This window comes from Corapipo altera, unplaced genomic scaffold (assembly GCF_003945725.1).
Source record: "Corapipo altera isolate COAL_440 unplaced genomic scaffold, ASM394572v1 65, whole genome shotgun sequence".
Lineage (NCBI taxonomy): Eukaryota > Metazoa > Chordata > Aves > Passeriformes > Pipridae > Corapipo > Corapipo altera.
In genome coordinates this window covers 3,721,065-3,734,062 of record NW_020884891.1, presented here as the reverse complement: position 1 = coordinate 3,734,062, position 12,998 = coordinate 3,721,065, and the positions used below count along the sequence as shown (strand labels likewise).

Here is a 12,998-nt window from a genome sequence, read left to right as displayed (position 1 = left end):
AGAAACTTTTAAACAAGACTTTTTATTCTTAACCACCACCAGAATTTTTAATTGCATTATATTCACTTAAAAAGGTCAGCTTTCAGTGTCTTTCCAGAAAGCGTTTTTGTGTTCACCTCATCTATTTGCATTTTATTCATTTGCTAAATTCATTTTGCATGCATAATAAATATCTACAGGAAGCAGTCTTCCTCAGCAGTTTGCACTAGAGTGGTGTCTCATGACTCTTATTTACTTCTTAATTAAAGAAGAAGAAGTTAGGACAGGATGACTGATAAGTGAACCTCTATCTCACGTCAGCTTGTAAAAAACAAGGCAAATCCTTGCTTACAGACCAATTAAGCATATTGTTTATGATAACATGATCTCAGGCTTACATGAAGTTAATAAAAGGAAAAAAAAAACTGCTTTGTTGCACTGGCAGGTTATTGAAAACAATTTTTGAAATGCACACACCTTTACATTTTCAGAAAATATTGGGGTGGTCAAGGTCTGGTTTGGCAGGAATGGGCTTAACTGAAACTCCTCCGCATTGTCCCTGGGGCCTCATCCTGCACAGGCTGCTGCCCCTCACAAGGATGACTTGCACTACACTTAAAATAGGCTGCAACATGGATTACTGAGGAACAAATGGGAAGAGATTGCCTCTATGTGGGAAGGGAAAGATTGTGCAGCTCAAAAAAAAAAAAAGAGAAATAAAAACAACCATATGATACCTAAGGATAAGGCACAATACCTGTAATCAAGTTCTACCCAAGGTTTTCTGTCAGCATTAGCTTTCAGGAAGTGTGTAGCATATTCAAACAGACCATTGACATCAATATGAAAAACAATGACTTCCCAAAGGAAATGTAACACTTGCCTCACTGACATCCAGCACCACAAACTAATAATCTTTAAAAGGTACATAAGCCCCAGGTTTTACCACACCAGGTACCCCATGCAATCACCAGCCAATATGTAAATCCAAATGATCAAGGTTGAGACACTTCCAAAATGTTATGTAACTCATAATAAACTTAGTATGGATTTCTGTTTGTATTAAAGGACTTGGAAGGAAGACAAACCAACCAGAAAAGCACAGAATCATTAGGAAAGTGTAGCAAAAGTAATCTCTGGAATTATACCCTGCACCAGTCAGTTCAAGTGGAACAACACTTGAAGGAAACCCAGCAGAATTACTGCTCATACTAGAACATACCAATCTGAATAAATAGCATATGAATTCTTATATAAGGGCACTTGAAAAGGGAAAGTAGGAATATCCATCAACCACTAGCACAGAACTTCACTTCCATTATCTTCATCTCATTAGGAAAGAATGTTAATATGTCTTCAAAACAATTAATTCAATACTAATTGGGACTGAGAAAGCTCATTCTATCTTTTATCCTAATACTGGTAGTTAAAAGGTGATTTTAATTGGCATAGTAATCAGATATAATGAAGAGCAAAACTGTTTCTGATTAAATAACATTTGCATCAGAATTGCTGTTTGACACTTTTCAGCTCCCAGAAAGCTCTCCCCCGTTCTTCTTTTCTCTCTGTGGTTCAGATATGCACAGGGAGGCAATGCTGCAAGGATTTTGCAGATGTTTAATCAGGCAGAAGTCATAAAGGGCTTTTCCTCAGAATTCATCTCCCACAATGAGAAAGAATAGTTCATGATTTGAACTGTGAAACTTAAGGAGTGTGGGTAAGGCACTTAAATCTTTCTATGCCTCCAATACTTCACCAGGAATCCTGGTACACAGAAATACTTTATTAGTCTGGGAAATATAACAAAGATGTATCAATAAAAGCAGACTGAAAAGAACACCAAATATTCCCAAGCCCTACAGCTACACCTGAGGAGGGGGAGCAGTACCCACAGCAGAACAAAGTCCAACAGGTCCTAGAATTAGAATGTCTTGCTCTGGTTTTGACTACACCACAGCTCACAGGAAGAGAGGTGCAGGCACAACATAATGGGAAATATGCATTAATAGTAAAAATTTTTAAAATGGAAGTTATAACATTAAGCAACAAGTCTCATGATAAATTATTTTAAGGGGTAGCTTTAAATCAATATTATATGTATATATATAATGGTTTAAAATTTATTCTGAAAAACATTAATTCAAGTAAGTAGAGTTCCATGACAATGTAACAATTTACTTGTCTTGGCAAAACTCACGTAATGCTGACAATTTTGATAACTTTTTTGAAATGTAATTTTTACAGTTTTTCAAGATGTTTACATTCATCTTTACATATTTTGGAATATTTAGGAGGATTTTTATCAGTTTACATGTAGTATTTACGCGGCATCTCAGTTATACAAAGCACAAACCCACCAAACTAAGTAAATCGGTCTTCAAAATTGTAGGAGCTCTGGGGTTACTTCATCACTGGCTATTATTCAGGTCAATTCTTGATTCTGGCCACACTGAATTTTTTGCAGTTACGTCAAGAAAATGATATTAATTCTAACATTTAATTATAACTAATCTAATCTGGATTCTCCAGTGGCCTCAAAAAAAGTTGTCACTGAATGGCCAGTGACAAAACAAAAAAACCCCAAAACCTTATTACAGAACTACACGGTAAAAGGCTGGAAAATGTAGGAACCCCATTGCTCTGACCTCAAAGGTTGTAGCAATATGTTAAAATGTTATTCTTGAAGACACAGCTAGAGAAATAGCTAAAAGAGGGTTAGGTTAAAACACCCCTTCGGGTGAAAATCACCTTGTCAAAATGACAGCTTGAGAGGACATCTGCCTCCTTCCTCTAAGTCTTCTGTGTCACATTCACTTAGACAAATTTACAAACTATTTATATAAGCAGGAATGAGTACACAGAAGAAGATGCATTAAGAAAAAAATTAGTTACCTGGCAAAAAAGTCAGTGGAATATCAATGTCATAGAATCCAGTGAGGATGGACATATCACCCTCCTACTACCATGGTACTACAATTGTACTATGTGAAATGGATAATTCAATATATTTAGAAAGTGGAAAAAAAAAATTAGAAGTATTAAACTAATTTACTATTTTGTGTCATAGGTTTAGAAACACCAGTCATTTAAATGGCACTTTCGGTGCATTGGGCCTTGTACAGTTCTTCACATATTTGCATTTTCGGTGAAAGAGGCTATAATGCAAAATTAAACTTTAGTTTTCTGTCGACAAGAAGAGTCTTTCAGGATGAAAAAATGCTATCAAGTGTACTGAGGTATCTATGCCACTGTCAGCTGTGGTCTGCTCCTCACCTGCTTAAAAAGTTAAGGGATGGAGACAGGTATGTTCTCATCTACTGAGGAGTGGCAATTTAAGGCGTTGTAACTTCAAAGCGAGAGCTACAGCCCTTAAATACAGACCAGTTCACCGACAACAGAATCTAAATGAGCTTTTCACACTTTGTAACAGCTAATAAAACATACTGGTTTACATTGTCTTAAGTGACAGTTTAAATAATCTCTCTCACTGTGTCTTCAAGCACACTGGCAGAGGGAAGGGTGATGAGGGGATATTTAGGTGGTTCTTTCCCATTTACATAAAAGGGCTTGTCCATATTACTATGGACTTTTCGGTGGGTGAGGTGAGAAATATTTAAGATTAGTCAAATGCCCATAGAATGCATTAGAAAAGTCTCATTAGCAATCTCCACAAACTTGACTTCGTAAAAAAAAGACAATCTGTTTACGTCTGCATTTAATTTTATATTTTGTTTATGGTTAAACTGAAATTATGGTTAAACTGAAACTAATCTTTATATGCTCTTATATTAAAGTTTGTCACCTATACAAAGCAACAGAGTAAGTCACTAAAACTTATCTCAGTGTCACTGTCAGTTCAAGTAAGACCAAAAATAACCAGATTTGTGGTGCCATTGCAGAAACCCTCCAAAAACCAAACAGCATTTTTCCATGAGTATAGGCCTGCTAAGTGAATAACAAAGATAAGTGCTTTATAGTTGGGTCAGATTAGCAAACTCACAGAAACTGAACAAAAAACTGCAAGTAATCTCTTGCACAAATCCAAGTTTTACCACCTCTACTTGCCTTCTAGAGTCAGACAGGTAAAGAACAAAGCCTGTGTTTTACAACCTTCTGGAAATATGCACAGCATCAATATCAAGCCCATTCCATTCCTTCTTTTTCACTTTCTCTTCTCTTAGGGTGGCCCCATGCTAAATACAATATTCTCACAGCTGACAAGTTTAAACACATTGTTTTTTATCATGCTGAAATGTCACTCTGAACTTAGACTCCAAGCTCAACCAGATTTTCCAGCTCCTAATAGGACTATTGGGAGAACATTCATTATAACACAGAGCCCCCAAGCCCAAAAAGAAAGACATTAGTTGCCACAATGCCTTGATTACAGAGTTGTTTACAGAATGAAATGAACAACAAAGCAGTAAGATCCTCTTTCTTGGAAGTAAACCCATATGAAAAAAGAAAGTCAATTAACTGCTACAAATGAAAAAAAGCCAATAACTCACAACAAAACACCTTGAAAGGAACGTGACACATAAGTGACAGATATGGAATTACAGGATCAGGTAGGCTGAAACAAAACTGAATTTTCAATTTTGAAAAAATTAGCTTTTTTTCAGCTTTCCAAACTTTCAGCAAGCATTTCTCACACTGATCAGAAAGAGTCTTCGGTTTGTTACTGCTGACTTTGTTTTTCTTTTAACAAACCTCTTTGTTAAAAAGGATGCCTCACCTTTGTTCATATCAATCAACTGCTGCTTCTTCTTCTGTCGCTCCAGCCTCTCCCGCTCAGCCTTCTCCTTTGCCAGTTTGGCTCTCTTTGTTTTCTCCTCCAATTCTCTTCTCTTGTTGTTTTCTTTTAATGCCTCCTGCATTAGGATGAAATGAACTTGAGCATATATGTACCGAAGAAAATAAAAATAACCTTGTTAGCACAGACTTACTGTGCTATTTATTGGATGCATTTACACCCAATAAGGGGAAAAAAAAAAGGGACTGGCAACCCAATACTTCAAGCATCTTCAGAAACCTTTGAGGTACCATATTATCTGTACACTTTAGCATTATTAATCAGAAAAAAAGAAAATTGAAATAGCTTTGCATTATGGTGAATGAAAAAATTTCAAGTTTTTCAGCACCAGCATGTCTGTACTTTTTTCCTGCGAAGGCTGGAAGTCTAGCTTAAACCTGTATCCTGATGCTAGGAGGGATGAGTAGGGGTTAAGTCAAGTTTCCACTGCATTGTACTTCAATTACAAGTAACTGAGACTGAGTTGCTAGAATTTAAATTACAATTCATCAAAAACTTTTGTTTAAATAGCCAGTCTGGATCACTTAAACACATAAAACACACCCAAAGAAATGCAAACCAGTTGAATTTATAGATTACAACTCTAAAGTCCCTGAGTCAACAGGTTATATAAACTAGAAAATTATAAACTACAAATGTATAATGTTGCTAGATTAAAAAAAAACCACAAACAAAACAAACACCAAAAACAAAAACCAGAAAGCAACCAACTATTTCCCATGATTTTGCCTGCATCTGGTCTGGAAAATATCCTCCTTTTCCAAAGGAGGTCAATGTTTGCTTTATTTCCTACGCAATGTGATCATGCTCTAAAAACCAGAAAAAACATATACGATCCCAAACACAAACAATGAAGATGATTTCCTTGGGGATGTTTTTGTAAATATCCAAGACAACATATAATTTATTATTTCACAAATAAAGTCTCCTTAAGTTTGGGGCAGGCATTAATTACATAGTTCTACTCAATCCTCAGAAATGACATTTCAAGTGTTTATAAATGAAACAGAATCACTTAGGTTTGAAAAGACCTCTAAGATCATTAGTCCAACTCTTTAACCAGCACTGTCACACTCACCACTAAACCATGTCCTCAAGTGCCACATCTGCATGCTTTCTGAACGCTTCCAGGGATGGTGATTCCACCACTTACCTGGACAACCTGTTCCAATGCCTGACCACCCTTCCAGTGAAGAAATTTTTCGTAATATCCAATCTAAGCTTTCACCTTACTGTGCACATACCAGGAAGAAATGATGGACAGGGACATCAATCATCAATCCTACCTAAAGCACCTTTAAATGTTATGACATACAAATTATATCAGTGCTTGGTAACCCAAGACTCCCAAATGCTTCCAAATAAATAATATTCATTCAAGCAAGGGACACCATGTTTTAGTGTGCATATGCCATTTCAAGAGTTTACTGAGGTAAAATCCTAAATTTCACCTCTTCTTTCACAGCTGACACTGTTTTAAAGATGCTGGTAGTACAGTTAGCAGTGATGGTACTCATAGCCCAGCTTTAAAATTGGACTAAGAACTGCATTCACTGCTCTATGAGAGAACCAACTGCACTGAGAAACACCTTTTCTTTCAGAAAAGGGAAAGGAGAATTAAAGGGCAAAATCAATGTTTTATCCCTTTTGATTTTGGACATTCTGTCTCTGCACATTCAATCACACTTGACAGAGATTTCATTTTACTGCAACTTCACAGGCTGTAATAGAAGTAAATGCCCACAATCTTATGAGAAAAAGCAAATATGAAATGTCATGGCTGCACTAGTAGCCCACTAGCCATTGACAGACTATGATTAGATCATAGATTCTGTCACATTTTTTAACAGGAAGACTACAGCAGGTTGAACTCAACAAGCTCTAAAGTTATTGTATCTGGAAACTCACTCTGAGCCAGGCTGTACAAGTTCTAGTTGAAGGGAGATTCTGTGAAAATTCAGACTGCAGTTCATAAAATACAAGGGATACCAAGGATGATTAAAAAAAAAAAAGTAATTCAAAATAAAGGTTCAATCTTCTTGAAGAATAGTAAGATAACAACATACTGATAACTCTGTGTGAGAGTGCTTATCTTTATCTATCTACACCCATCTACCACCCAGAATGTACTTCTTTGTTATTACTCTCCACCAAGCAGTTGGACTCTTGACCATTTCTTATATCATTTGCTACTGTATCGAAAGCTGGAAAAAAATAATTGGCAAAAACATACTCCCACTGGTTTTCAAGTTATGTGCTGAAAGCAAAATAAAATCAATATTCATCTATATTTATAAACATACTTTATATCTGAATTAATATTGCTAACAGATTTGATCATAGCTTCTCAAAGTTGATTGAAGATGACTGTAAATAAATGTGAAGAGAATTTTGACTCATATGTAGAGTAGTTTCTACAGCATTTGCTCTGCCTGGATTACACCACCAATCCTTTAAGTTTCATTTTCTACAGTTTCAATGCAAAGGGTTATTTTTCTTTCTTAATAATAAAGTATTCTTTGAATACTTTATTATTAAGTATTTCCTCTTTCTTTAGACCTCAGGACTGTGGATAAGTCAAATAACATTTAACACAAATGGGACATGATTCTGCATCTGCCTAATAACAGTGTTATTTGGGCCCCACCAACCTGAAGTTAAGCATTAAGTTAAAAGAGATCTGGACATCATCTCATGCTTTCACCTGTTTTTCATTTGGCATGTTTTTTTTACTCCTCTATACCTTTTCTCTTCCAGACTCCTGCGTTTCAGTGGATTTCTTTTAATACAGAACAGTGCTATTATCAGATTATTTTTTCAGTATCAAATGTCAGTGATACCCTTTTTGTGTAGGTTTGTAGGCTAAATTACCTCAAAAGATAGAGATCAGTTTGAATACCAAAAAAATAGCTGTGTAACCCACATTGCTTTTAAAAGACGGGAAAAAAAATCAGCAGTTTTGTTACTGCAATGTAGCTTAACAGTGACAAAGTACTTACTAGTTTTCGTAGGTATTTACTACACAACTAGATTTATTCCCTAATTAAAGGATAAAACTAAACCCATCTAACAGGTACAAATCAGACAAATGTCACAGAGCAAGAGGCTATCCATGGGTAAGAATAAAAGCCTTCCCAACAGCTTTGGAAAACATTTGAAAAGCATTCATCCAGATACCGTCTTTTCAAAACATGTAAATGTATGCAAAAAATAATTTTCAAGTGAATCTCAACAGATAGAAATTTTTAAATGTATACAACTCCTTTTTCTGATGTGCTGTTCACAACCCTCTGTTTTCTTGGTTGGTGCAGAAGGCCATGTAGTTTTGCTAATTCAATAGCAAATTAAAAGTTAAAGAAAGTTTGATTGTGGGTTTGTTTTGTTATAATAAAAACAAAACCAAATTATTGTCTCTCCTAGCAGAAAAATAGATTCAGCAAGGAATATTATCTCTTTTTAAATGAGTTAGTTGAAGAGGCACATAGTTTGATGTTCCCCCTTGTGTTTATTAGGATTCACTGAAATACAGCTCTTGCACTCAGGACTGCCAGTTTACAGCTTGGTTTCCTTAAGAAGCAAATAAAAAATTAATGTATCTCTTGCATTCTGTACATATCTTAAGTTTTGACAGACAAACATATTCACACATCGACATGGTTGTAAATAGACTCTCAAAGGTAAATTATTAAAAACAAGAAGAAAGAAAACAAACTGTAGTGCACAAATCTCCCTGGATATTAAAGATGCAGTTGGCTACAAAGCGGTCATGCACCAATAATGAAGGCTGCCTGTGATCCCTCAGGCCTTCCCTAAATTTGCCTTGCAACTGCAAAATATGTCAGCTGAAGTTCCAGGAAAATAATCTTTTTCAGCCATAAGTCGTTAGAAACAACAAACTCAGATTAACTGGAAGTTAATCTACAGAAATAGAGAGAGCTAAAATACAGCAGATTGTGCAATCAGTTCACATGTAAAAGAAAGATCTTTTGGTATTCCTTGGAGGATAACACATTTAAATACATTGCTATCCTTATGAAAATAATGGAAAAGAGATGTAATGAGCTGGTATTAAAGAAGAGCAGACAAATTGAATTTCCTGATGGGTGGCCATGAAATGGTAAGTAGGAAAGATTATGTTTGGGACACTGCCCTGTGCTTTGTGCATCAGGGCCATCACATGTGACAGGGAATGTCTTTGACATGCCAGCACAGATTAAGGGGTTGGCAAGTGTAACTCTGTTGTCTGCTCAGGTAGGGAGAAGGGGTTTGCTGCTGGCTCATCAGCTGGGTTGTAAAACCACTTCAAATTGTCTAGTGATGTAAGGTAGAAGAGGTTTGCAGTGTTTACTGGTCCAAGTTTAAGACTTCCAAGGAAAAGCTGTATTACATGACTTAATTACTCAACTGTATGTGTTTGAATGATTACTAAACAGCTCACAAGTGGAGAGATTTGGGACTGTTTTACCATCTCCTTTCAATCAATATTTGGATAGCAGAATAAACAGAAATGCCTAATTCTGGTTATTCCTGAAAGGGACACAGAGCTGAAAAACAAACATTAACAAAACCGTAAAACTGTCTTTATTAAAAGAAAAAAAAACAAAACCAAAACAACCCAAAACTTAAAATAGCTGGTGTTGGCTGTTTGGGTACAATCTGAAAAGAGAAACCAAGGTCCAGAGAAGATGAATTACCATTATGTTCCAAAGCAATCTTTCTGGATCAAGGAGGAGACAAATCAATATTTTGGCACGTGAAGCCTTGCATCATCATGTGAGTACACTCATTTAGTCTATCTAACAAAAATTCACTCTAAGATAAATCTGTAAGAACTGTTCATACAAAGGCTAAATCTGGCAGAAAAAGTCAATTATTCTTTTAAATAGCAGGACCTTGAATATGTGTGTAACGTTTCCAAGTTGATGGCTAGAAATTCTTGACAGATTTTAATAGAGGCTGTGAGAAGTACACACAATGTAGTGTATAAAGACAAAGTATTTAAACAAGAAAATAAAGCTGCCTGTGTTAGAAAGATATTGCAGGCTTCCTTACAGTCCTGGCTGGTGGACTATTGGAAGGAAGCATTGTAGCGGTTGTGGGGTATTACACTCCAAAGAAAGAACAAATGTGAGAAAACCCAGCACTGAAGGGATACACTTATACAGCTGCAATTTCTTTCTTGAGGTTTCTTGCACCTTCCACTTTGTGCTTCACATTGTGCTTTGACAGGATTATCCAATTCTATTAGCTTGCTTTGGATTTCCCTAAACGTGATAAGCAAGCAAATATGAACTTAAGGAAGTGAATGAGCTATAATTTACCACAACATCAGCAAGCTAATTGAAGCTGCAATAATGCAGTGATCTATCTGAAATCACAATTAAGACAAACATGGATTCCAATTATCAAATTATCTTAATAAGAGACATGAACAAACAGAATGATGAGGTTAAGACTATATATGTGAAATGAAACTGTGGAGATTTTAGAGAGAAGTCAGATTCCTTCTAACACAAGATAGCTTTTCAGAAATATGTGAGGTGCAGAGATGTTGGCATCTGTAGCCTGTAAATGTCTTCTATGGAAGGGTCTCTTCTAGACTTAAAGCCATGCCAAAGGGAGTCAGAGCAAGTAAAAAAGTCACTGGTTTACAAGAGCTTTTCAACAGCTTAAGTATCACAACAGTCAAAATCCCAAACTATGCCTTGTTTTCAGAGTGAAGTGAGGATTCAATATCCTCATTTAAATATTATAAACTTCCAAGATAATGTCTGGAAATACTGACGTTACTCAGTTGGACTCACTGCTATCAACTGAATATCAAACAAAAAATTCTGAAGGAAGGCTTTTAATCCTGTTCCTTTTCAAGATCAGGAAATTTAACTTACTGATTTTCTCTAGACTATGTTTTCCCATATAACTTTTGAAAATATTACTTAATCAGTGGCATCACTACCATGAAATACGACACCTAGTGGTTTTACCCGATCCTGAAAGGCACCCACATCACCAAAGAAACAAATTAGACAGGTCAGAACAAAATCCCAAGCCCATCTATGCTGCCTATTATTTCTGCACTTGCCAATCTTAAAGTGCTTGCCAACTTGGTGTAGTTTGATTGTTTAATTTCTTTTATTATTATTTATTTTTACATCTTTTAGAAAGCTTCCAAGAGAAATGCCATCCTTGTGTTTTATATCACGAACAGAGTAAGTGCTTAGGTAGCAGCACTAACCTTTTGTAAATAAAGTTGAGTTACTGTTCAACTGTGAATGCTTTTGCTTCCGATTCCACTCCCTGTAAACTTTCATAGCCTACATCTAATTCCTGTTTTTTTCAGTATAATGATTAAAAATAATTCTTCTCAGTACTAGCTGGATGTATACACTCAGATGAGAATTTAGAGAGCTTACAAAAAGGTTTGTGTTTCATTTTTTGGGACAGATGGGAGGAAGGGTTTGCTATATACTGCCTGTTAATAAGGACAATGTTTCACTTTTGATACTACCTCTTGGGAAATTTCGCTGAAGAAAATACTTCTTGCTCATTATTCTTTATTTTTTCATAGCTTCCTGCTAGCTGGAAACTGTTATCTTTCAGACTGCATTAAAGAACTGTTACTTTTTAGGCAGAAGGGACAAACTGTATTCCCAGACAAATAACAAGGGAGAACAATGAATAAATAGAGCCTTTCTTTTAAACCACTCCTGAATTACAAACTCAATTTACGAGTTTGAAAGCTGGGAATTTAGCCTGACTATGCATCGTATTTCATAGTAAATCAGATGTTTATTATGTATTTATTTATGTATTGTATATTCATTGATTTATATTACTGTAGCCAATGACCTCCTGTATTCAAGGGACATTTCAAACAAGCCACAGGAAAAAGTCAAAAAAACATTCCTGAGTCATGCAGCTTGAAACTTACTTTCAAGTAACTTACAAGCAAACAAATATTAGAGAGTAGAAAAGGTCTTATAGGTACATTTATACTCAAGACACTAAATCCTCTGTGGTGAAATTTGTTTCTTATGAAGGCAACATAACAGATGTTTTGTTTCCTGGTTGGTACAGGGCATCAATCTTATAAAATCTTGAAAGACCAGACTAGTGGGCACCAATAAAAATTGTTCAGTTTACTGATCATTTAATATATCTTATCATTTTGGGGAGATTTCCACTTTCTGGTTCTTGTATTGCAGGGTTACTGTAACAGATCCTGGCCATACAGTGCCCATCAATCAACAGTCAGTGTCGATACAAAACGGCAGTTTATTTCACTGGTCTTTTACCAAAAACCCATCTCTCATGCTGCCACCTGATGAGTTACTCACATCTGCTTAAATATTTACTTATACTAGAACACAACCCATTTGCTCCTTGTACATTTATAATGCAATTTAAAGATTTAATTCCTTATTCAAAGAGTTGAATTTCCACAAATGTGAGGGAAGCAGCCATCACTGATAAAACTATCTACTAGATATAAAAAAAAACCAGTTCACTGAACAAAAATGCCTCTTACTGCTTCAAAACCAACTTTAATTCACCTTTAAGACTATCTGCAATAAAGGGAAGTCCATAGAGCAAACAGAACTTGAAATATTTAAAAACTGTATAACAAAAAAACTTTTCCTATCTAATGCTAAAGTACATATTTCATACAACTTCCATGAAGCACACAATCTGACTAAAAGAATGTTTATGTCCATTGGCAAATGTAGGCAGGACAGATTTGGTGGATGTTTTTCAATATTCTACCACCAACAGAATCAAACATTCAGGAAGTGACAGCTTAAAAATATTACAGGTCACTTGATATAAACTGTGAGACAGCAAGTTAAAGTAAAGAACCCAAACAGAAAACAACAAACTGGCATCTTGCTTCAGGCAACTGATTAATCACTATTTGATAAGAGCCTGAAACGATATCAAGCCAAAATATATCAGGTTGCAATTGTTCTCAAGGACAATCAAAATTTGTGTTTACTTTCAATGGAATAAAGGATTAAATCAGTAAAAATCTAAAAAATATTTCTTCTTCAGAAAGTCCTAAATATAAAAGAGATGATATTATCCAGTGGACTTACTATTTTAACTGCATCATTTTTCTTTATCTCCTTCTGGGTTGAATTTTGACTCAAGTTCCATTGGCAAAGGAAAGTCCTGCTGAAGTGCTTTACTTACAACCTGTGATTCACCT

The 12,998-nt window shown here is 35.6% G+C and overlaps 1 protein-coding gene across 1 annotated transcript in view; it reads right to left on the bottom strand.

Annotated features, from left to right (window-relative positions):
- The window catches only part of DIAPH2 (diaphanous related formin 2), a 199,070-nt gene that overhangs the window by 64,370 nt on the left and 121,702 nt on the right, over positions 1-12,998 (bottom strand). Inside the window, 1 exon segment of the mRNA XM_027645135.1 lies at positions 4,715-4,850. Coding sequence (XP_027500936.1) covers positions 4,715-4,850 — 136 coding nt within the window.